Genomic DNA, 23,461 nt, shown 5'->3' on the forward strand with positions numbered 1-23,461 from the left:
AGATAGCATGTGTGTGTGTGTGCATACGTGTGTGTGGGTGTTTGTGTGTGTGTATGTGCATACATACATATAGCAGCTCAGTACTAAACAGATCACAAAGACAATCTGGGCTTTCCCAGTACTGATGATGACGAGACGATGATGCTAATTTAAAGGCACCCTTACTATGTGTCGGGGACCATGCTAAATGTTTCACATGCATTAACTCAATTAATTCTCCCAACAACCTTATTAGGGAAGAGCTACTGATACACCCATGTCACTGATGAGATAACTGAGGCTCAGAGAGGTCTCAGAGCTTCCCTAAGTTCATACAGCTCCTAAAGGCAGGGCTGGGATTTGAACCCGGGGAGTCTGGCTCCAGAGCCCACTCTCTCAGCTACTACACTGCCTGCCTCACAGTGACTTCGGGGACTGCTCGGCTGATGGCTCCACACCCACGGAGGAGTAAGCTGAGACTCGGAGAGTCGCAGGACGTCGTCCTGATGGCACAGATGGCCAGAAGCGATGCTGAGGCCTGAACTCAGGCTGTGGGGCTGGAAGGCCCAAACTCGCTCCTCTCCAGGCTGGGGGCTAGTCCTCTACTGGGTCCCTGGAAGGGGGCAGGCACAGGCTCCTGTGGGAAGGGCCCTCTGTGCCTGTAGAGCTTCATGGTCCCCAAGACCCCAAATCATGTTTTGAAGTCACATGAGGCAGTCCCTTTTGCATCACCAGAAGCAAGGTGCTGCAAGTGGCAGCAAGTGGCAGGGCCCCGGGAAGCCCTGTGGGTGCCACCTCCCACTTGAAGCTTGCTCAGATGCAACACTCAGAATGTAGCACATGTTCTAGAATCCCAATTTTAATCATTAATTCATTTGCTCATCCATCCACCCATCATTCATTCATAAATATTCGTTGACTGTCTCTTTGGTGCCTGGATCTCAGCCACCATGACCAACCCCACTGGAGCCGACAGTCCAGTGCAGAAGGCACTGGTAAACACATTTCCAATTACAACATGTGTTAAGAGCAATGAGACAGACCAGTGGGGACAGAGGGTAAGAATTGAGTGGCCAGTCAGGAAAGACTTTTCTGAGGAGGGGGCATTTAAGCTGAGATGACTAGTTGACCAGGAGGAAAGGGGGGCATGGAGGAAGGGAGGGTATTCCAGATAACAGGAACCTCCTCTCGGGGGAGACCTGTGGGCCTTTGGCTTCCACTTGGGCCTCAGCTGCCTCATCTGCAAAACGTGAATAATAAGAGAATCCCCTGGAGGGTGGAGTGAGGTTTAACAGTAACAATAATAATATGTAAGAGGACCAAGGCCTACAACATTCCATTCTGTTCCAAGCCCTGTAATGCTCATTTCATTCTCTCCAGACCCTGAAAGGAAGCTTCTCCTATCACCTTCATTTTCAGGATGAAGAAACTGAGGCTCAGCAGGGGGAAGTAGTTTTCCTAAGGTCACACAGCAAGTAAACGGCAGAGCCAGATTTTGAAGACAGGCAAGCTGGCTTCAGAGCCCATGTTTACAACCACTATTAACAGCCGGGGCAGCGAGAAGGGGAGCAGGATGGATGTGGAGCCATGCTGGGGCGGGGGTAGGAGACAAGCGCTGTGGTGAAACCGGGGGCAGGCCCAGGCGGGTGGAAGGGCTAGCCTGCTGGTTCCCAGAGGGCGAGGCCTCATCGCCCCTTGCCACCACCGTATCCCGTGTCTGGCACGCACTAGTACTTAAATGTGGGATTTCCCTCTTCAACCGGTATCTATTCATCCCATGTGACTAGACAGAGTAGACATTTAAACAATAGCCAGCCCACGGCTGCCCTGTGGTCAGAACCCATGACTCCTCACGACACCGAGACTGGAAACCCATGTGCCATCGCAAGCCCACTTCCTCTGGTATCTGGCCCTCCTGCCCCCCTGCTCCCCTCACTCCTTCCCTTCCAGGTACACTCACTTGCACTGTTCCTCAACTGCCAGGGCCCCCCTTGCCCCGTGGCCTTTGAACTCCACTCTCCTCCTACTTGCACACCTCTCTGACATTTCCTGGTTCCTGATCTTTGCTTGCCTTCCTTCAGGTCTCTGCAAAGGTCACCTGCTTCCCTATCCACGCTACAGACAGGGACCCCTGCACCTCCGCCAGCTCTGTCCCTTGCTTTTGCTTCTGTTTGTCTTTGTGGCACTTAAGATGTTGCCTAATCCATTTGCTGGTTCATTATCTACCTCCTCCCTTGTGATCGTAAAGTAACTCCCCCCACAGCCACCTCGAGCCTGGGCAGCCCATCCTGCATGGACGCTGTGTTCCCACCACGTCACCAGCCCCAGCCAGCGGCCCTGCAGCGAGAGCACATGGCCCAGCTAGTGAGGAGACTACCCACTACATAATGCGCTGGGGGCCATGAATGGGCGGCACTAGGTCGGGGCTGATGACTCTTGGGACAACCTTGACTTTCCTTCCTAGGGGCTGAGAAAAACCGCAGTCCGCGTCCGTCTGTCCATCTTCTGGTCTCTCTGTCTCACTCTCTCCTTACATCAATGGCTTAGATAAGAAGATTCTTCCAAACAGCTCAGCCTGTCGACAGTCTCATCCAAAAGATGCTCTTGGAACTTGTGCATTTTTCAGGATCTTGTGATTGACTGCCTTTGCTACAAATTCCTGGAAAGGAGCTCTTGTCTGGGGCCGCAGAAGTATTCCTTTTGCTTCATCTCATATGACTAGAGGTCTCTGCCCTTCCCCTGCTCGGGCTTTCTCTCCTCTGCCTGTTGCACCCCAGCCCAACCCCTCACCCCCATGAGGCCAGGAATGAGAGGTGAAAGTTTCCTGACTCCTGCCACAGAGGCTAGGATTGCCCCCAGGTGCTTGTGGCAGCTTTGTCCCCACCTTCACCATCACTGACTGAGCACCTACCACACGCTCTGTGTGTAAGCCCATGGAGGAATTACCTAGCCAGCCCTGGTGGCCTCGTGGTTAGGATTCGCTGCCATTGCCTGGGTTCGTTTCCCAGTCAGGGAACCACACCACCTATCTGTCACTTGTCATACTGTGGCAGCTGCGTGTTGCTGCGATGTTGAAAGCTATGCCAGTGGTCTCTCAAATACCAGCAGGGTCACCCATAGTGGACAGGTCAGTGGAGCTTCCAGACTACAACAGACTAGGAAGAAGGACCTGGCCACGCACTTCCGAAAAATTGGCCTTGAAAACCCTATGAATAGCAGTGGAGCATTGTCTGATACAGTGCTGGAAGGCAGGAGGGTGGTGCAAAAAGACCAGGCAGGGTTCCACTCTGCTGTACACAGGGCCGCCAGAGGTCAGAATCCATTTGACTGCACTAACAACAATGGAATTACCTTAGTTAATGCCTTCTTGATTTGTATTCCTATTTTATGGATAGGCAAACGGAGGCTCAGAGAGGTTCAATAGCTTGACTAAGGTCACAGAAATTGTTTCCTGCTCTGGCCGACTCTACCAAGGGGCTCAGGACTGATTCTCAGATCCACAGGCAAACCGGAGTGCTGTGGGGCTCAGTGTAAATCTGAGACGTGGGAAGAGGGCTGCTGGGAGTTGAACAGGGGATGAAGGGGGATCTAGCCCCCTGATCAGTGAGCATGTGGTGTTATGGAAATAGGATGCTTTCCTGGATGATCTCAAAGCATCTCACTCCATCTTTCTCAAAGGGCTGGAGCAGAGGGAATCACAAACTGTCACAACCTGGCAGCTCAACAAAAGGAGGACCAAGAAACAAGCAGAGGGACAAAGTCAGAGCCCAATCATCGGGAAAGCTCTGGGCCCTGCTGGGTGGCTGCATGATGCAGAGGAGCCAGAATTCCACAGCATCCCCTGGAGAAGACACTGACTTGCCTCAAACATCACTCAGCCACTCTAGGCCTTTGGGGCCCCTGTCATCATGTGGCGGTAACTCCACTCTCTACTAACATCCTGGGGGGTTTTGTGAGGCTTAGGTGAAATTCTGTGGAGCACCACACTTGACGCACTGGTGAGGAAAGCATTAAAAAGCTTGGGCTTTGCTGTTCAATATCCTACCAGCTCATTATTAACATCACGATTGATTTGCCCAAGTTGCTTCTATCAATCTCCGGTGGTCTGCCTGGCTCTCCCTGTGGCCCACACCTCTAACACCAGCCCCGTCTATGCTTCTAATCCTCTCATGTCTGCACCGCCTCTCACAGCTTTGGAGTTGAGAGATTTGGGTCTGGAGTTTCGGCCCCAGCACTGGGTGACCCCTCAAGCCTCCAGCTCCTTATCTCGAGGGTTGAATTCCCACCCCCAGGCTCACAGAGTTGTGTGAGGCTCTAAAGAGCTGAGGCTGGAGACTCTGCAGGGTGCAGGTGTGTGACAGGCTATGCTATTCTGGGCTTCAGTTTTTCTGAATGTTCCTAGGTTCATCCCTGACCCTGTGATTTTAGGAGAAGAAAAAATACCATAAATGCTCTCAGGATGCCTCGCGCCTGGCGGTTACTGAGTAACTATGACCACTCCTGCTAAGATCCAACCAGCAAATGGAAAGACACACAGACATTCAAGCTTCTTGCACAACTCCCCTGTCCAGAGTCCTCTCTCCTCTGGGGCAGGATTGCGTGTGTGTGTGTGTGTTTAATTATACTGAGCAACTGTATTTGCTTTGCACAATGGTTTATACCCAAAGCCATGAAGGGTGTAATAAAAAGAAAAATCTATGCTTTTAAATAACCTCAACAGCTAACTTTACTTTCCCTATTTTCTTTTCCTTTTTTTTTTCATGAAGATTAGCCTTGAGCTAACATCTGCTGCCAATCCTCCTCTTTTTGCTGAGGAAGACTGGCCCTAAGCTAACATCCATGCCTATCTTCCTCTACTTTATATGTGGGACGCCTGCCACAGCATGGCTTGACAAGCGGTGCACAGGTCCGCAGCCGGGATCTGAACTGGCAAACCCTGGGGCGGAATGTGTGAACTTAACTGCTGTGCCACTGGGCTGGCCCCTACTTTCCCTATATTCTGATGCAGGCCCGGGGGACAGCCTTCCCTCCCACTGCCACCAGAGGACTATCAGCATACACACCCCCAGGCAGGACACATCCCTGCTGCCTCTAACAGGAGCTGCTTCTCTGCCTGAGGAAACGGTCCCACTCAGGATTGATCACACCATCCCTGAAGCCTCAATAGGGAGAGAGTAGGTGGATGTCTAGCCAGCAGAGACCCTCCAAGGACAAGGTGTGACAGTGTCCTACCCTCTTTAGGGCTGTAGAAGACACAGTGTGAGAATAGGAGGGAGCAGAGGGGCATCACAGATTCCCTTTTGCACAGTTTGGGAAACTGAGGTCCACAGAAGGAAGGGATTCTCCCAGGGCCACTGATGGAGGTGGTGTGAAGTCAGCGGGTAGAGCAGGGTGCTCTGTGCCACCTCCAGTCGGTTTAGCCTGGAGAATCCTGACGGCCTTTTAAAGTCCTACAGCGCTGGCCCACAGAAGGGGTTAGGGGTCAGCAAGCCATCACCGAAGGCCTGTGACAGACACTGGCTGGGCCCTCCCCCAAGGTCATGTAGAGGGGGTTCCCATACTGGGTAGAGAGGGTAGGAAGGTTCTCTGAGTCTTGGGCAATCAAACTAAGATTCAGGCGGGGAAGATGGGACCCGGGGTGCAGCAGAAACAGCAGGACAAGAGGCTGGCAGAACCGAAGCCTCTGGAGATCTTCAAGCATCTCAGTCCCCTTGTCCCCACCCCAAGCCCCTGACTGAGAGTTCAGAAGGGCACTTACCAGGATGTCCAGGCAGGCGGCCTTCAGCAGGGTGATTTGGTCTGCGATGGTCAGGCCAGTGAAGCCCGGCAGACGCTTAGCAAACTCCACGATCTTAATAATGCACTTGGTGGCCAGTTCGCTGAATTTGTCCCAGAGGCCCAGGTCCAGTCGGACTCTATGGTCAGCGCTGGAATTCTAAGAGGGAGAGAACACCATCAGGGGCAGTTTCTGAGAAGGCGGGGAACTCAACACGTTTCCTGTTAATGCACTGACACTTCAGTGTGGATCAGTGAGTTTCCTGGTGGGGTGGCTGAGTTTTTAGCTTGAATTTGTCTTTGAAAAATGCTCAAAATTTTATCTGTGTACCACTGAAGGATCAAGTAACAGATGATAAATGAAGGAATGGTGGAAGGAAGAGTCACTGTTTCATAACTGATGAATTAACGGCTCTAGGCATTGTCTATCCGTGGTGGCTAAGATCTTAAAAAGAGGCAGCCTGTCATTTAAGTGTCCTGAGGGAAACCCACACCACCATCTATGAAACAGGCAAACCAGGATCAGAGTGAGCCTTTAGACCTAAGCACAAGAAATCCAGAAGACAGAGGAACACGGTAAACTATACCACGGGGGACCGACTGTCAACATCCAGAACGCGGGAGACCCCATAAAACCAATGAATTGGTTTCTTCCACAAATACATTGAAAGGGGAAAAAAAGAAATGGAAAGAGAAACCTACGGATTAAAAGTGACTCAACCCAGATGCCCATTAAGCGATGAATGGACAAATTGTGCCACAACCAAGCAATGGATGCTGAAGGGCAGTAACAACAAAGGAAACACTGATCGATGACAATGCTGAACAAGGGGGAACCTCGGAAGCATCAGACAACGGGAAAGAAGGCAGACAGACACACAAGCCTACACACAGAACGATGCCATTTACATGACACTCTGGAAACGGCAAATGACAGTGACAGAGAACAGATCAGTGGTGTCCAGGGGCTGGGGGGCGGGGTGGTGGACCACATGGGTGCAGGAGGGGACTTTCTGGAATGATAAAAACATCCTGCATCTCGACTAGGTGGTGGTTACAGGACCGTACACTTTTGTCAAACTCATCAAACTATACCTTTAAAGAAGATAAATTTTATATTACGTAAATTATACCCCAATAAACTTGACTCAGGAAAAAATATTTTTAGGAGACTTATTAACCAATTACAAGGTATAGACCTTATCTGAATTCTGATTCAAATAAATAAACTGAAGAAATTGTGACATATATGAGAAAACTAGAAATTTGAGATACTAAGGGATTTGAGATGTGAATTTTATTTCAGGAGTAACGATAGCATTGCTGTTATGCTTTTGTTTGCAGAAGTTTCTGTCATTGAGAACACATTAAAATATTTAGCGACCAAATGGGATGTTTGTAACTGACTTCCATTTTTCCATATAATATGTGACGGAGAGACCGCGTGTGAGGGCCGATGGATGATGAAACACCACTGGCTGTGGAGTAATCACAGGCGTTCACTACTCCATTCTCTCTGCATTAGCAATTTTTCATAAACATAAAGAAAAGTGACAATGATAGTTAAAAGAAAAAACAAAATGCAACAACAACAAAGTTTAGACTCTCTGGAGGTCCTCAGTGTGGCGGTGGCCACATGCCTGCCTCTCATGACGCCCCTTGTCCCACTGCCAGGCCCAGGCTTTGGCCAGAGAGGCAGGACCAGCCTCCATGGGCATGTCCTGGCAGGAAGCCAAGGGGACCCGTTGTGGGCAGCATGAAGAGGGACTGATCCTGAGGTAACACCTGTTTCTCCTTGTGTTTTCCCAGGAAGGACCAGCCTCCAGTCCCTCAGCAGCTTCTACTCAGGACGCCAAGTCTTGATATTTTTATTTTTTTTGTGAGAAAGATTGGCCCTGAGCTAACATCTGTGCCAATCTTCCTCTGTTTTATATGGGATGCCGTCACAGCATGGCTTGACAATCAGTGCCAGGTTTGTGCCTGGGATCCGAACCTGCAGACCCTGGGCTGCCGAAGCGGAGCGCACAAACTTAACCACTATGCCAGTGGGCCGGTCCCAGGACCCTAAGTCTTTTGACAGCCACAAAATAACTTGAGGGGACCCTTCCTCTCCTCCCTATGAGAAGGTTACCTGATTTCAGTCCAAACCTGGGCCACCTACTGGCTGGGTTCCTCCATCCATTCAAATGAAGAGTCATTTACCTATTCATCTGCCTCCCTCCCTTCGTTCCAGGGATGTTTCCTCACCCACCTCCACGCAGCCAGAGCTGGGTTAACAGCTGAACACACCAGACCCCCCTTCACCCTTAGCAAGCTGCCAGCCTAGCGGGGAAATGGCTGCTGCATTAGGAGACTGCCCACAGCAGGCCTCACCCGCGCCTTCACTCCCCACGTCACTGAACCCCACAGCCACCCAATGAGGAAGGGGCTGTCGGCAGCTTCGCTGTAAGATGTGGAAAGTTCGTCTCAGAGAGGTGAGGTAACTTGCCAAGGAGGGGTGGAAGTGGATCCCAGGTCCATGTGATCCCCAAACCTGGCCTTTTCCCTACTCAGCTGACAGGTTTGACCTCCAGCAAGCGATGGCTTTTCTTCATGCCTCAGTCCCCCTGTCTGTAAAGAGTGATATATATCACCTGCCCTCACAAGCTGCCTGGAGGATTAGCTAGGATCCCAGAGGAAAGGAAGCAAATGGTGCCTGGTGTGTTCGGGGGGTCTGATCAGTGCTGGACCCCTTCTCTCATCACCCCCACTTGCCCACGGACTGCCAGAGGGTTCGGCCCACAGCAGTGGCTGTCCTCCCATGCAGAGGTGACCTGGCCAGCACAGTCCCCATACTGGGCCCCACTCCACTGCCCATGACAAGCCTCCACCCATCTTTCCTCATGTAAGCAGTAAAGAGGATGCTCACAGCACAGACAGGAAATAGAACACCACTAAGAACTTGCCAGAAATTACTGAAGGTCTCAACCTTTGCTAGGCTCACACTCCAACATACCCAAGAAAGTGTTTTTGGATTTTTTTTTCTTTTCTTTCCGTAATCTCTAGAGCAGGATCTCCAGTGTGAAAGGAGTTAAACGGCCACCTTGTGTCTCTGCCTTCCTGCCATCCCCCTCTCCCCTCTGGAGTCATCTGGGGGATGGCTCCTCTCTCCCTCCCGGCTCTTGGGGTTTGAGTGGGGCTCCCTAACTCCCTCAAGAGCAGGGAGGGCACCCGACTCTGGTCTAGTTAATCAGAGCGGTCCCTTCTCCTGGCCACAGTGATTGGTTCGGAGAAGAGCAGGTCACCCAGAGCAGGCCAAGGAGGCTCAGTTCTGAGACTTTGGTTGGAACACTTGGGGAAGCAGAGCTCTCTGTCAGTGAGAGTTGCCAGGAGCGTTCAGGGGCCACCAGGAGAAGAAGGCCTCCCTAAAATTGAAGCCAATGCAGAGGAAAGCTGAGATGAACAACGGAAAGAGAGAGGAAGACGGGTCCTGTCCTGAACATACTGAGCTGCTGGATCCAGCCATGCCTGATCCACAACAGGATTTTTTTTAAATCTAAGTTGATCTCAGTTTGGTTTCTATCACCTGCAACAGGAAGAATTCTGACTATTGTCCAGTTGTAGCTTAAGATGGTTTAGGTCTGAGAGGTTCACACTCTCCCCTCAAAGAACTGTCAAGACTTAAAGGAAAGGTCCTACCTCTACTGCCACCCTCCTGGTCTGAGCCACCATCACCTCCTGCCTGGATTACTGCAACAGCCTCCAGACCGTCTCCCTCATTCCATCCTGGCCTCCTAGCAGTACCTTCTTAGCAAAGGAAAGAGGGATCCTTTTTTTTTTTTTTATTTCCCCAACTGCCCCGATACACAGTTGTATATCTTAGTTGCAGGTCCTTCTAGTTGTGGGATGTGGGACGCCACCTCAACGTGGCCCGACGAGCGGTGCCATGTCCGCGCCCAGGATCCAAACCCTGGGCTGCCGCAGCGGAGCGCACGAACTTAACCACTTGGCCACGGAGCTGGCCCCAAGAGGGATCCTTTTAAAATGCAAGTCAGAGCAAGTCACTGCACCACTCAAAATTTCCGATGCTTTCTCATCTCACTCAGACTAAAGGCCAAAGTCCTTTCATTGGTCTGCAAGGCCCTCCCCGGCCCAGCCCCTGCCCTCTGACCTCGTCTCCTCCCATTCTCCCCTTAGCTCACTCCATCCCAGCTGCACGAGTCTATCTGAACAAGTGGAGCATCCTCTTGCCTCTGGGTCTTTGCCCTGGCTGTTCCCTCCACCCGGATTGCTCTTCCTCCAGAGAGCTACAGGATGGACTCCCTCATTCCTTCGAGAACTGATCAAATGTCACTTTATTTTGAGCCCTCCCTGACTGTTCTATTGAAAATCATGGTCCCCTCCCACCCCGCAGTCCAGCTGCTCCCATCCAGCTCTGTTTACAGCATGACCTCCCCTAAGACCCTCAATCATATCCTCATTTATACAGGGGCTCCTTGTTGGCTTTGTTGTGGCCGTGTTGTCAGCATCCAGAACAGGGCCTGCCACCTAGCAGGGGCTCAGTAAACACTGGCTGAATGAATCAATGAGCGAATGAAGGTCCTGCAAGTCCTTGCTTGTTGAAAATGTCTCGCGACGACTAACATTTTGAGGATGAGTCTCCTGGGCCATGGCCAAGGCCTGCTCGTGAGGCCTCTGCTGCTTCTGGGGGCAGATCTGAACCATCCAGGCTCCCCAGGCCGCTGACAAATGGAAACAGTTCAGTACCATGTACCACATGTCCCAAACCCAAACCTGTAGTTCCTGGCCTCAGTGAAAACCAGTCCACAGGGTCAATGATATCAAGATTTTGTTTTGAATGTTGGGGAGGAAAACCTGAGAGGAAGTTTAGAAGCCCTAAAAAAAGGTGGTGGCCAACATTGCCTTCTACAACATTCCTTGCGGAAAGCAGGCATGCCTTCTCCAGATTTATTTTATTCCTTCCTCAAGGACCTTGGTGGAATGCAGTACACTCGGGGGGACAAGATCAAGACATGCGGCCGGTTGGGCTGTAATTAAATTTAATGGGCAGTTTATCCAGTTCGGAGGAAGATGACACGGAAGAGGGACAGCGAGGCGAGCGTGTGGCGGGAAGTCGTTTTACAATAGAGTATCCATCTGGAAAAAAAGGCACTGCCCCGACCCAGCGAGTGTGAACGAAATCTTCATCAGCATCTCGGAGGTTACTTCATCATGCACGGGCTGAGGGAGAGAAGCCTGTCGTACCTTCTATTAAAAATAATGCACAGCCGTCTTAACGGCATGTAAATCTCACTCACTATTATGCAAACTGAAGGGAAGAGGCAGTTCATAAAACACAAAATAACCGGGTGTTTTATTATACTGGTGGCCAGATTCAGAGGCAGGAGGTTTAAAATGGCTTATATATTATCTTCCAGCTGTGGCAAATGGAGAGCTCGGCCTGTTTGGGTTGGTAATGAGAGTGGTTATGGGGGGCTCAGGGGGAAGGGTGGGTTTTCAGCAGCCTTTCTGAAGCCAGGGGGAGGGAGGGAGCGGGCAGAGGGAGAACAAGGGGTGGAGGGGAGAGGCCCTTGCCGGCAGCTAGTGGGGAGCACAGGCAAAGCAGAAGGTGAGGGGCAGGGCTTTCTCAAACTCACACACCTTCCTCCTGGCCTCCTCCCTCCATGGCCTCCTCCCAACGTGTGCTCCTCCCTCCATGGCCTCCTCCCTCCATGATCTCCTTCCCCAGCAGCCTCCTCTCGGGTGGAAGCCCATCTCCAGGCAGGAGCCTCAACCTGCCTTCCCAGAATGCTGTGCAGCAGCGGTCCAGATGGAGGGAGACCCGCCTGCGTGGCCCCCGGGCCCATCGTTAGCAGCAAAAAAGCCCAACTCTTCTATGAAATCCAATTAAATGGCCATTTTGGCCACGCAAATGGATCCCTTTCTTTTGCCTACTTTGCTCTCCGCTGCCACGTGCTGCTTTTCTGACTGGCATTACTTTCAGAGCGAGACCTACAAATGGAGACAGAATCCCAGTATCTTTAAAACCCCATTTGTGGCGGCTCCTGGGTGCTACAATGGTTTAATCAGGGGGTTTGTTGTTCCTTTTCAGCTAAGAAGGAAATGCGAAATTTCTTAAAAGAAATAAAGAGGGGCTGGCCCCGTGGCCGAGTGGTTAAGTTCGCGTGCTCCGGGGCAGGCGGCCCAGTGTTTCATTGGTTCGAATCCTGGGCGCAGACATGGCACTGCTCATCAAACCACGCTGAGGCAGCATCCCCACATGCCACGCTTGCAGTCATCATTCTACTTCCTGGTCTGAATTTTGTCTCCTAAAGCCTGTTCTTGCATTTGTGATCTCCCTTCTGGTTGGAAACTCTGGGTGCTTCCATGAGGTGGCTAAAAGATCCCCAGTACTACTCTGAAGAGAATGTTATGTGCCAGGCCAACATCTCTTCGTAGTCAGCAAACACATATCTAGGCACTAGGGCAACATGGCCTTAGGAACGTCCCAGCTGGCGTATGTTGTCCAGTGGGAGGATGACACATAGAGGCCCTTTAGCACACATGCAGCATTCTCCTCAGAAGTGGAAGCTTCCAACAGGTAGGGAGAAGGCAGCCTGGCAGCCACCCTGAACTACAGGTGGAAAGATAGGCACTGTCTTCATGGCTTGGCACAGCCCATGGGGAGAAAGGGCTCTAAGCAGTGGGCAATGCCAAGGGGGCAGGAGAGAAGGTCTCTACCACTCTACGTGTTTCCTGAAAGTCTAGCTAGAAGCAAGGGTGATGCTGTGTGAGTCCCCTGAAGGCAATGGTTTAGGGGTGCTCCTGACCCCTGCTGGGCTGGGACACCAGCCTGGAGGGGCGCCCTCCTCCCTGGTGGTCTCAGAGATCCAGGGAACTTGGTGGAACGCAGGGGTAGGATGGAGGGTAGAGATCAGAGTTTCAGAGGATGTCCAAGAGAGGCTAGATCGTGGGGCAGTCTCAGCTGCCATGAGGGGCCATTGATGGCTTCTGGAACACAGGGGCATGTCTAAGAAAGAACATAAGCTGTGCCTTCCGGCCAAGCCCAAAGCAGCCAGGGGCCACCCCTCAGAACTGCTTCTCCTGACCGGAAGCCCCCTTGGCTCCCTGTGGCTACTGTTCACACACCTCATTCCAGCATAAGAAGGCCCTGACAGCCAGCCCTCACCTGTCCCCTCACACTTTGCATTCCCCTCCCATCCAGTCCTCTCTACAAAACTCCCGGCCACGCTCACGCTAGTCCCTTGGCTGGGAATGTCTTTTTGTTTTTCTACCACCCAGTAAGATCCTGGGTACTTACTTAGCACAGTGCCTAGAGAAGATTTTTCTTTGAAAGATGAGAACTTAGGATGTGTGTGCCAGAGGTTTCTAAAAGCTCACAAAACACGTGACAACATTTGCTTTTCAGCAGGACTTTACCAAAGAGCCTGTGAGCTTGGGAGGGTAAATGTCTGTGCCTCCGATTCTGGACTCAGTAGGTGTCATGGACTAAATTGTGTCCCCCAAAAAAAATACTGGAGTCCTAACCCCTAGTACTTCAGAACGTGACCTTTTTTTGGAAATAGGGTCTTTACAGAGATAATTGACTTAAAATGAGGTCGTTATGGTGAGCCCTAATTCAATGTGATTGGTGCCCTTATAAAAAGGGGAAATTCGGAGAGAGACATGCACTGAGGGAAGATGGTATGAAGACACACTGGAAGAAGACGGCCACATGAAGACAGGATTGGAGTAATGCACGTACAAGCCAAGGACGCCAAAAGCTGTCTTCCAGCCTCAGAAGCTGTGAGAAGCAAGGAAGATTCGCCGCTAGAGCCATCAGAGGGAGCCTGGCTCTGCCGACACCCTGACTTTGGACTTCTAGCCTCCAGAACGGAGACAACACGGTTCTGTCATCTTATGCCACCCAGTTTGTGGTACTTTGTTACGGCGGCCCTAGGAAACTCACACTGTAGGTATGCAGTGACTGCTGCAAAATGAAAGAAGGGTCTAGGTGGTACAACAGAGCAGGTGTGGCTACTGGCAAGAAACAGGCTCAGAGAAGTCAAGGGCTGGTTCAAGGTCAGACAACTGTGAGGTGGCAGAGCGGGGCTTAGAACTCAGGCCTCTGGACTCCCTGATCTTCCACGCCCGCAGGTGCCTCTCTCCTGGGAGGCTGACCTCCCGAGTTTCAGGTTCTGATTTGCTGGCTGATCACAGTGTTAGCTTTCTAAAACAAAAGCCACGTCCACAAATGGCCGCAACTGTCTACAACATCCTTCTTTTTCTAAAGCACCGGTCTCCTGGAAAGTCTTTTGGTGGTTTAATGATCCTGTTGGTGGTCATTTTTCTGAGTAGATTAAGGGCCCCTTAAATCTCCATAGCTCAACTTCATGAGCCCCTCGGAGGGCAGCTTATGTCCCATCAAGCTCTGCAAGGTGATGAAAAGCTGCACGTGGCAGAGCAGCGGGATGTGGGAGCAGACGTGGTGCAGAGCAGACAGCCTAGGCCGGGGCTGTGTCGCCTGGAACCTGCCTCGCCTTCCCACCCACTACATTCCTTTTCCAGAACCCGGGCACGCGGCTCTGAAAAATGACAAGGCACTCCTAACAGGATCAAGAGGAGGAGACTTGCCCATTTTGCACATTTCTGTGCTGGAAAGTGTACAAGGTGCTCTGATATATTTTTCTCATTTAACCTTCTTCCCAGCAACCCCATGAGGTAGGTACTATTCAAATCCCAGGATACAGATGAGGGAGCTGAGGCTCAAAGGATAATTCTAAGGTCACACTTCTAAGTAACAAAGGCAAGATTTGAACCTGGGTCTATGAGGCCCTAAAGCCCAAATGACATAGCCTAGGGTTCGACCTAAGGAAGCAGAGGAAGGATCCTGAGGTCTGGGACGTTTCCTCTGGTTCGCTCCTTCAACCTATTTGGGAGAGCTCATCTATACATAGCCACTCTCCTGCCTTCCACCCTTCCACATGGACCCCCTTGTTTCTTGTGGGGGGTCACTGGAGGGGGGTCATGGGGAGACTAGCTCTGAAGCTCGTAGGTGAGTGTCCTGCCTGGACTTGGGCATGGAGGTGGGTGGGCCATATGTTTCTGCCTCCCTGACCCATTCCTGCTGCCTCCTGGGGCCTGTCCATTTGTTCCAAATGTACCCTAATTAGGGATGAAAAAGAAACCAGTCTTTCAAAGATCTGTAGGTGGGTGGCTAGCTGCCTTTTTAATTCCTCTCTGCCCACTTATTCCAAAGGCATCTGCCAGGGATGCCAGGCTGGTGAAGATGGCAGGAAGTTTCCTTGCAGTGGGAGCAACTGCCTATCTAAAAAAAGCTCTGCATCAAAACGCTCAGCTCGGAATCAAGCGCTTGCAGAGAATGTGTTACGGCTGCTGTTACTTATTTATACCCCACCTACTTCCGGAAAGGACTGGAAGTTGCTTACAACAAAAACAGAGCTAGATTTGTGTACAGAGAGTAGAAATAAAGAGAAGAGCCAGATGAGAGACTCTTAGAGCAGCCTGGACCCCGCGAATGGGCAGTGTGCTCTGGAAGGACGCCTGGTTGCCCCGGAGTTGAGGACCACCCTCTGGAGATGGACCTGTATTTCTATTCTCCCTGCTGGATCAAAAGAGGTGCAGAAAGTCCTCTCAAAGTGCTTAGGACGACAGGCCCCAGTTAGGGACTGATGGTGTCTCGTCCCCAAACAGAGGTGAAGGGAAGGGGCCCCGGAGGCCCTCAGGGAAGCCCCGTTTGGTCCAGAAGCAGACCCTGACACTAGGATTTGAGAGCAAGCAGCTGACTTGGGAAGAGATCCCAGGAAACACGGGAGGAGGAGTGGGGAAGGGGGTCTGGGAAGGGGAGGCTGCCAGTGAAGGTCATCCCGTGGGCACCTGGGGTTCCATCTTGTTGGGGAACTCTGGGAGGTGGTTAGAGACCGCCTAAGAGGTATCCTGCCCCTGGGGCATCACCTATCAGGTTCCACCTGTCACTGGGTGGGGGCTGCTCCCAGGAGTGTCAATGCCCCAGGTGTGAGCCAAGCAGCTCTGGCAGCCACAGAAAGCCTTTGGGCATGGTCACCGGAGCTTGAAGTCTGAGCCATGGGGACAAGGACAGGGTCCTGACAGCCCCCCTTGAATCTTGAAGAGGGCTGGGCAGGCAGCCTCACTGGCCTGGAAGCAGGTGGATTCTGACCTATGGCGTAATGAGAATCCAAAAGGAGAGGCCATCGGATTTCAGAGGGAGCCCGTGGTGAGGCTGACCAGAACCCCTGGCTGGCTTTTGGGGTGGGAAGGAGCTGTGCTGACTGATAGAGGGAGGACTGTCCTGAAGGAGCATTTTGGTTCCCGGCCCTGTAGGAAGCCAGGCCACACCAGGGCGTGTGTTCTAGGAGGGGGCAAATGGTATACTTTGTGTTTGCTCACCCTCTTCCAGACTACAGCGGGCGCCATTCCACCTGGCTGCCATGTAAGTCAGCATCTGGGCGACTGATTAGGCCACACTAAGATACCCCCAGCTGGGGAAGAGGGGAGGGGACCTCTGATGGAGTAGCAAATGATCCCCGGGAGTGTCATATAATGTCTCTCACCTCACGACCCGGCTCAAAAGTTTCCACTTCCAGGAAGCCCTTCCTACTCTGATTGTTCTCTTTTATTCTGTCTTTTTTGGAGCTAAAGGTTTGATTTATTCCTGGATAATAGCCACCTCCTCCTAACGAGATGCCCAATGGCTCCTGCTGCCATTCTACCTTGTCAACCACCCTCTGGATGCATCCTGAGCATGACTTCGTGGTTCAAAGGGCTGCCCCGGAGTCAGAATGTCCAGTCACGGTCCAGTCCCACTTGCTGGCTATGAGACACGGGGAAAGGTATTTAGCACCTCTACACCTCAATTTACTCATAGGAAATATCGGGACAATAATATTCAGCCTCAGTTTACTCATCTATAACATGGGAGCATCAATTCCCACCGCCTAGAGTCCTTGCAAGGAGTGAAAGAACTAACATATTTCGAGTACTTAGCGTGGTCCCCGGTACCTGGTAAATGCTCCATGAATATTAGCTAAAATAATAATGATAACAATAATAAAGACTTCTGATCACAAACTGTTGCGTTCTCTCCATCATTTGCAGACTGAAATGCAAACTCCTCAGTGGGCATTCTCGACTCTGCAAGGCTTTTAAATTCTTACCTCCCACCCGCTCTCAACGCCCCCATTCCAGAGCACCTGTTCCCTCTCCTCTGCTCCTTCTGTCCTTTCCCATGGCCCCTCCTGAGTCCATTTCCTTGTTTCTGGGGTCAGGATGCACTCACCTAGATACTTAACCCGATACAGTGCCTAGAATATCGTTGGCAATCAATCAATATTTCTAAAAGGAGTAAATGATACGCTCCTAGGTTATTAATCATTTTACTTCTCTGCAGTACCAAGAAGTTAAATAACTCGTGCAGAGTCACATGGTTGATCGGTGGCTGAGCAGGATTTAAGCCACATTCATGTAGTTCTAGCGCCCTTGCTCTTGATATGTGGTGTTACTAACCACTGCCTCATGGTTGGTGGGCCTGCTTCACCTTCCAGGTGAAAATGAAGGCTGCCTATGGTGTCCAGCCTGTCCTGCACTGTGTCTGCTCTGGGCTAAGATGGTGCTCCCCAAGCTCAGTGGGTGCTCGCCTGCTAGTTAAGCATCTCCCTCAGCCTGGCAGGCTAGGTCAACAGCTACACAGGTTGGCAGGTGGGGCATGTCAGCATCCCTCCTTCTCCCTGACACCAAGGGCCTGGGTGGGCCCCGGATGGTCGTCCTGGGTCTGGCAACTCAAAGTACAGTTCATGGCCTTTCCTATTCAGAGTGTGTCCTGCAGCCCAGCAGCATCAGCAGCATCTGGGGGCTTGTTGAAATGCCCTGCCCCAGCCCTGCCGAATCAGAACCTGCATTTTAAAAAGATTGCCAGGTGCTTTGTAAGCACATTGAGGTTTGGGAAGCACTGCTCCAGGTTCTCCCTCTGCTTCCTGAGTCAAGGTCTTTGGTTTCGCCCGGGGACCTGCCTGTCCAACTCCAGTGCCAGCCTTCAGAAGCTGGTGCCACCAACCTGTGCAGCCTCAGCAGCCCAGCTGCCTCATGCTCACCTCAGAAGCCACCCTGGCATGTTCCAGTATCAATTTCCACAGCAAACCCTGTGGGCCTACTCCTGGTCACCATTCCTGTTTTACAGATAAAATTGTGACAGCAACACCCAAATGCGTGACAGCGTGCTCCCGAAGAAGTGCTCACCAGCCCTTCATCTCCCTATTCATTTTTCTTTCTGGCATCACCATTTCATCTTTTTATCCTCATGACTTTTCCTACTATTCTGCTTTCTGGCACACCAGTCACCAACCCAGCAAATGCTGCAATATTTGGATTTTTTAAAATGTACATTTACTAGCATCTTAGGCAAGCAACATAAGCCACTGAAAGAGGCCAGAACAACATTCTAGTTATATTCATTTACTCTTCAACAAATATTTATTGAATACCTTATTCTGTGCCACGCACTGGGAATATATATCAGTAAACATAATGCATGCAAAAACCACTTTAAAAAATTAAAATACCTCACGACGTCTCTACTGTCACATCCCAGACCAGCCCCCATATGCTTCCTAGTTTTTGATTCCACTTTCTCTCCCTCCCCTCCTCTCTTTTTTTAGGAAGATTCGCCCTGAGCTAACATCTGCTGCCAATCCTCTTCTTTTTGTTGAGGAAGCCTGGCCCTGAGCTAACATCCGTGCCCATCTTCCTCTACTTTATATGTGGGACGCCTACCACAGCATGGCTTTTGCCAAGTGGTGCCATGTCTGCACCCGGGATCTGAACCGGCGAACCCCAGGCCACCGAAGCCGAATGTGCGCACTTAACCACTGCGCCACCAGGCCGGCCCCATTTATTTCTAACCTCAGTGAAAGCGACGGAGCCGAGGGGGACCACCCACCGACCTAGAGAAGGCTCCCGCCTGCCCTGTGCTTTTCGGGGCCCTGGCTTAGGGGTTTTACACAAACCCTCTCTGAAGCCAGGGGAGGGCCTCCATAATCTTGGTTGGATCTTACAGGTGGATGGGTGTGTTTAAAAGATTGAACACAGGCCCCTCTGGGTTACCTCTGGGTTCCCCCTGGGCTCTGTATGGGGGTCTGTCAAAACCCACGTACCACCTCTCTGTTTTACTTGCCTCCTTCACCCGACCATAAGTCCTGAGAGCAGCAGCCATATCTTGCTCATTCATGTCGCCGGCACCTCACGCGCAGCCTGGCATAGAAGTCTCCCTTGGTGCTTCTTGAGTGAGTGTACGCATGACTGACTCGCAGGAAACACCCACCCTCCTCCGTGACTGTCTGAAGACTGTCACACCTAGGGAGGGGCTGCTCCCGGCCCCACTCAGACCACATGCACGTCCTGGGCTGAGTTTGGGTGGACATCCCTGCCAGGCCCAGGAGAGAGAGAGAATGAGCGCATGAGTGTGAGTGTGGGTATGTGTGAGTGCGTACACGTCAGGGCCTGCACCCATCCTCTCAGCAGCCCCAGGCGGAAGCGTCTCTTACCGTGGTGTATTTACCCAGCTGGCAGAGCGAGGGGAAGGTTTCCTGGTGAGCTTTTCGGATCTTCTCTGTGAGATCATCCAGCTCAGCCGTCATTTCATAGCTTTCCGTGCATTCCTGCTTCGAAGGCTCCTTCTTTTTCTTGTTCCTGTCATTCCTGACAGCTGGAAATGAGAGAGAAGTCAGACCAGGGGTCACTAATGACTGGGCCTGCGCTGCCTGGGCTAGGTGTTTCCATCCCCTGATGCTGCCTTGGACTCAGCTGACACTGGGAACAGAAACAGGGGGAAAAGGTGTTAGAAGCACATCTCCCAAGAAAAGAGGTCTGGCAGCCAGGAGGGCCGGGAAGAGAGGGTGGCTTGTCTTTCTGTGCACGCATGTGCCAACCCACTCTCAAGGAAAGCTTAGGCTCACCCCGAAGGCTGAGAACTTTCTATGTAGTCCGGTTCCTTGAAGAGAGGATTCTTCCAAGCACATTCCCCAATTTCAGGGGGGATGGCCTGAGAGGCGTTACAAGGAAACCACTTTTGCCTGGGAGACACATCCCTGCACAGGGCCCTAGTGGGGTCATAATCAGTGATTCCTAACTAAGCCCTGTTTTTTTGCTTTTTAGTTTTCTGAATGAACTGTCACTTTTGAAGAAATTCATCTTAAAGGTGATGGGATGGGGCAGGCCCCGTGGCCGAGTGGTTAAGTTTGTGCGCTCCGCTTGGTGGTCCAGGGTTTCACTGGTTCGGATCCTGGGGGCGGACACGGCCCTGCTCATCAGGCCATGTTAAGGCCACGTCCCACATAGCACAACCAGAGGCACTCACAACTAGAACACACAACTATGTACTGGGGGGCTTTGGAGAGAAGAAAAAAAAAAGAAGACTGGCAACAGTTAGCTCAGGTGCCAATCTTTTTGTTTTTTTTTAAAGATTGGCACCTGACCTAACAACTGTTGCCAATTTTTTCCTTTTTTTTTCTTTTGCTTTTTCTCCCCAAACCCCCCCAGTACATAGCTGTATATTTTAGTTGCATGTCCTTCTAGTTGTGGCATGTGGGGTGCCGCCTCAGCGTGGCCTGACGAGCGGTACCATGTCCTCGCCCAGGATCCAAACCAGTGAAACCCTGGGCCACCAAAGTGGAGCGTGCAAACTTAACCACTTGGCCATGGGGCTGGCCCCTCAGGTGCCAATCTTAAAAAAAAAAAGAAAAAAAAAAGGTGATGGGATTATGGCTTTTGTCCCTGTTTTTCTCTTCTTAAACTTTCTATATTAATTATGTAGTCTTTTGTTATTTATAAAGTTACTTAAAAATAATAATCCATGCATTATGAATATTCAGCCTGGAACCCAATTCATTCACTCATTTGTTCACTTATTCATCTGCAGCCCTTTGCCCCCACATCTTGTCTGGCCCGCTGGACCCTCAGCAGGTGTGTGTCTGCCCTGGCACCGGGTGATCTGTAAACCCCAGCTTCCTCTCCCGGCACAGACTCCTCAGGTGACTTGCAATCTGAGTGTCACTCAAAGGCCCCGCCTCTGGCTAGGATCTCCTGGGGAAGGAAACTGAAACCCAGGGAGGCCGACAGGTAGAATTAGACCCTGTGCCCTCTTCGGGAGTCCACGTTCCCTGGGGACCCAGGGGCTGCCAGGCTGGACACTCCCTCACTGTGGGTGCCACCACCATGACCTGGGAATCTGTGCTGCAAAATGACCCAGGGCATAATCCGATCCGCCCTAAGAGGATTTGGCCCCCGGAGCCATCTGAGAACTGGCAGTTCCTGGGTCTACAGCGTGAGGCTCTCAAGGCCCTGTCTGGGGCTGGAGCTGAGGGCAGAGTAAAACAGAGGCATGGGGAGAGGAGAAAAGGTGGAAGGAAAGAGATGGGGATGGGAGGGAGGGAGAGAAAAAAAGGCGAGGGAACAATTGGTTCTGAAAAATCCCTGTGTCGGTATAAGCTGCTCCCACCTGACCTGGAGGGAGGGCAGCCGGGTGAAAATTCACGTTTCTTGGGTGTCTTGAGCATTATACTGGGAACTGTGTCCACAGTGGCTCACTTAATCCCCTTATCAGGGAGGCAATTTTAAACCCATTTTACAGATGAAGAAACCGAGACTCAGAGAGGCTAAAGAAGGTACCCAAGGGGCTGGCCCGATGGCACAGTGGTTAAGTGTGCACGTTCCACTTCAGCGGCCTGGGGTTCGCCAGTTCAGATCCCGGGTGTGGACATGGCACCGCTTGGCAAGCCATGCTGTGGTAGGCGTCCCACATATAAAGTAGAGGAAGATGGGCACAGATGTCAGCTCAAGGCCAGTGTTCCTCAACAAAAAGAGGAGAATTGGAGGCAGATGTTAGCTCAGGGCTAATCTTCCTCAAAAAAAAAAAAAAAGAATGTGCCCAAGTTTGCACAGCTGACAAGTTCTTTCCTTGCTTGGACTCACTTATTACTAGGGAAGTGGACATGTCTGAGGAGAAATCCTCTCCAGAGGACTTTGAAAGGACACTGTTCTTTGGCTCAGCACGTTTCCAGATCTAGAATGAGTGGGTAAAGTCAGCGTGCGGTAACTCAGCCTCAAACGTGCTCTTTTCCAGGGCAGAGGGCCCAGGCACCCAGACCATCCCAAGAGGTGAGGACGCGGGGGATGGCCGTGTGGTTTCAAGCAGGGAGAATGCCAACGACACGGCCAGCAAAGGAGAGACAAGCAGGGAGGAAGGGGTAGCACAGGGCTGGGACCCCGGGGGGCTCGGAGGGGAGGCTGCGGCCTCTCAGTGCCGGTGGTCAGACCCCTCCTTTCCAGGCCCCTGGCAGGACTCTCTTCTTCAGCTAACATGAAAGTCACGTCTAAGCAACGAGGGTCCTTCCAAATCAGAGCCCTGAGGAAAACAGTCTGGCAGTTCCCCAAAAAGTTAAACATAGAGTTACTGCCCACCCAGCAGCTCCACTCCTAGGTATACACCCAAGAGAATAGGAAATATATGTCCACGCAAAACTTGTCTACCACTGGTTCGTACAATCACCCAAACGTGGAAACGGCTCAATGTCCATCAGCTCGCAAACAGACAAGCAAAATGTGGTAGAGCCATAAATGGAGTACTGTCGGCCATAAAAAGGAATGAAGTACTGACCCATGTGACAACATGGAGAAACCCTGAAAACCTTACTCTCAGTGACAGAAGCCAGTCACAAAAGGCCACAGCATGGACGATTCTATTGATCTGAGATGTTCAGAATAAGCAAATTCATAGACAGAAAGCAGATGAGGGGTGCCAAGGACTGCAGTGGGTGCGGACAGGAAGTGACTGCTCATGGGCACGGGGTTTCCTTCTGGGGAGGTGAGAACGCCCCGGAATTAGACAATGGTAATGGTTGTACAGCCTTATGAATATACTACAAACTACCGAACTGTACACATTTAAATAACGAACATTATGCTACGTGAATTATATCTTAAAACAGTAAGAACAACAACAAAAACCCAGAGCCCTGAGGGAGGCCAGCGTCAGTGAACACTGCAAGCTGCTTTGACTCGAGTCAGACGCCAAGATGGCACCCACGAGCACTAACAGAGCAGTAACAGCCGTACCACTTATTGATTGCCCAGCAAGGGCCAGCCACAGCCTGCAGCAATTTAAGAAGTGTCGCTCCCTAAATCCCACAGTGAACCAGTGAGGTGGGGATTCTGTTCCACTTCTACACCCTAGGAACTTGAGGCCCAAAGTCACCTTGTTTGAAAGGAGTCGAGTCAGGATTTCAGTGGAATATACAGAAAAGCAGAGAGGAAACACACACACAAGAAATTATCCATCATCCCATCCCCAGGCAGGTCTGTGAGACCCGTATCTGTAGTCCTAAGCACTCTGCTTCCTTGTCCCCCACCCACCCAGACCCCTGGAAATTACCTGGAAAACTCAGATGAGTGAACACAGCTCTAGGCAGTTATGGCGGGGGGGCAGCGGGGCAGGAGGGACGCCCTAAGAGCTGCCACCACTAAGCATCTACATGAACCCGGAAAGTGGGAGGTGAGGTCAGGTGGGAAGGGACCCTGGGGAGCTGCAGCAGGACACCACGTTGGGGGCGCTCAGTGGATTGTGCAGTGACAGCACCCACCGTTTGCGAAATGACACTGACAAAGCCAGAGCTCCATCTTCTGTGCTTTGGGGCCCACA

The 23,461-nt window shown here is 51.5% G+C and overlaps 1 protein-coding gene across 3 annotated transcripts in view; it reads right to left on the minus strand.

Moving 5' to 3' along the window:
• RARB (retinoic acid receptor beta) overlaps positions 1-23,461 on the minus strand; it is a 694,360-nt gene that overhangs the window by 11,050 nt on the left and 659,849 nt on the right. For all 3 annotated transcript variants that reach the window (XM_070239010.1, XM_001494115.6, XM_023620840.2), the window contains 2 exons: positions 19,311-19,471; positions 5,738-5,914 (listed from right to left, as the gene is read on the minus strand). In XM_070239010.1, coding sequence (XP_070095111.1) covers positions 5,738-5,914; positions 19,311-19,471 — 338 coding nt within the window. The remainder of the gene's footprint in view (positions 1-5,737; positions 5,915-19,310; positions 19,472-23,461) is intronic.

Source organism: Equus caballus, chromosome 16, assembly GCF_041296265.1.
Source record: "Equus caballus isolate H_3958 breed thoroughbred chromosome 16, TB-T2T, whole genome shotgun sequence".
NCBI lineage: Eukaryota > Metazoa > Chordata > Mammalia > Perissodactyla > Equidae > Equus > Equus caballus.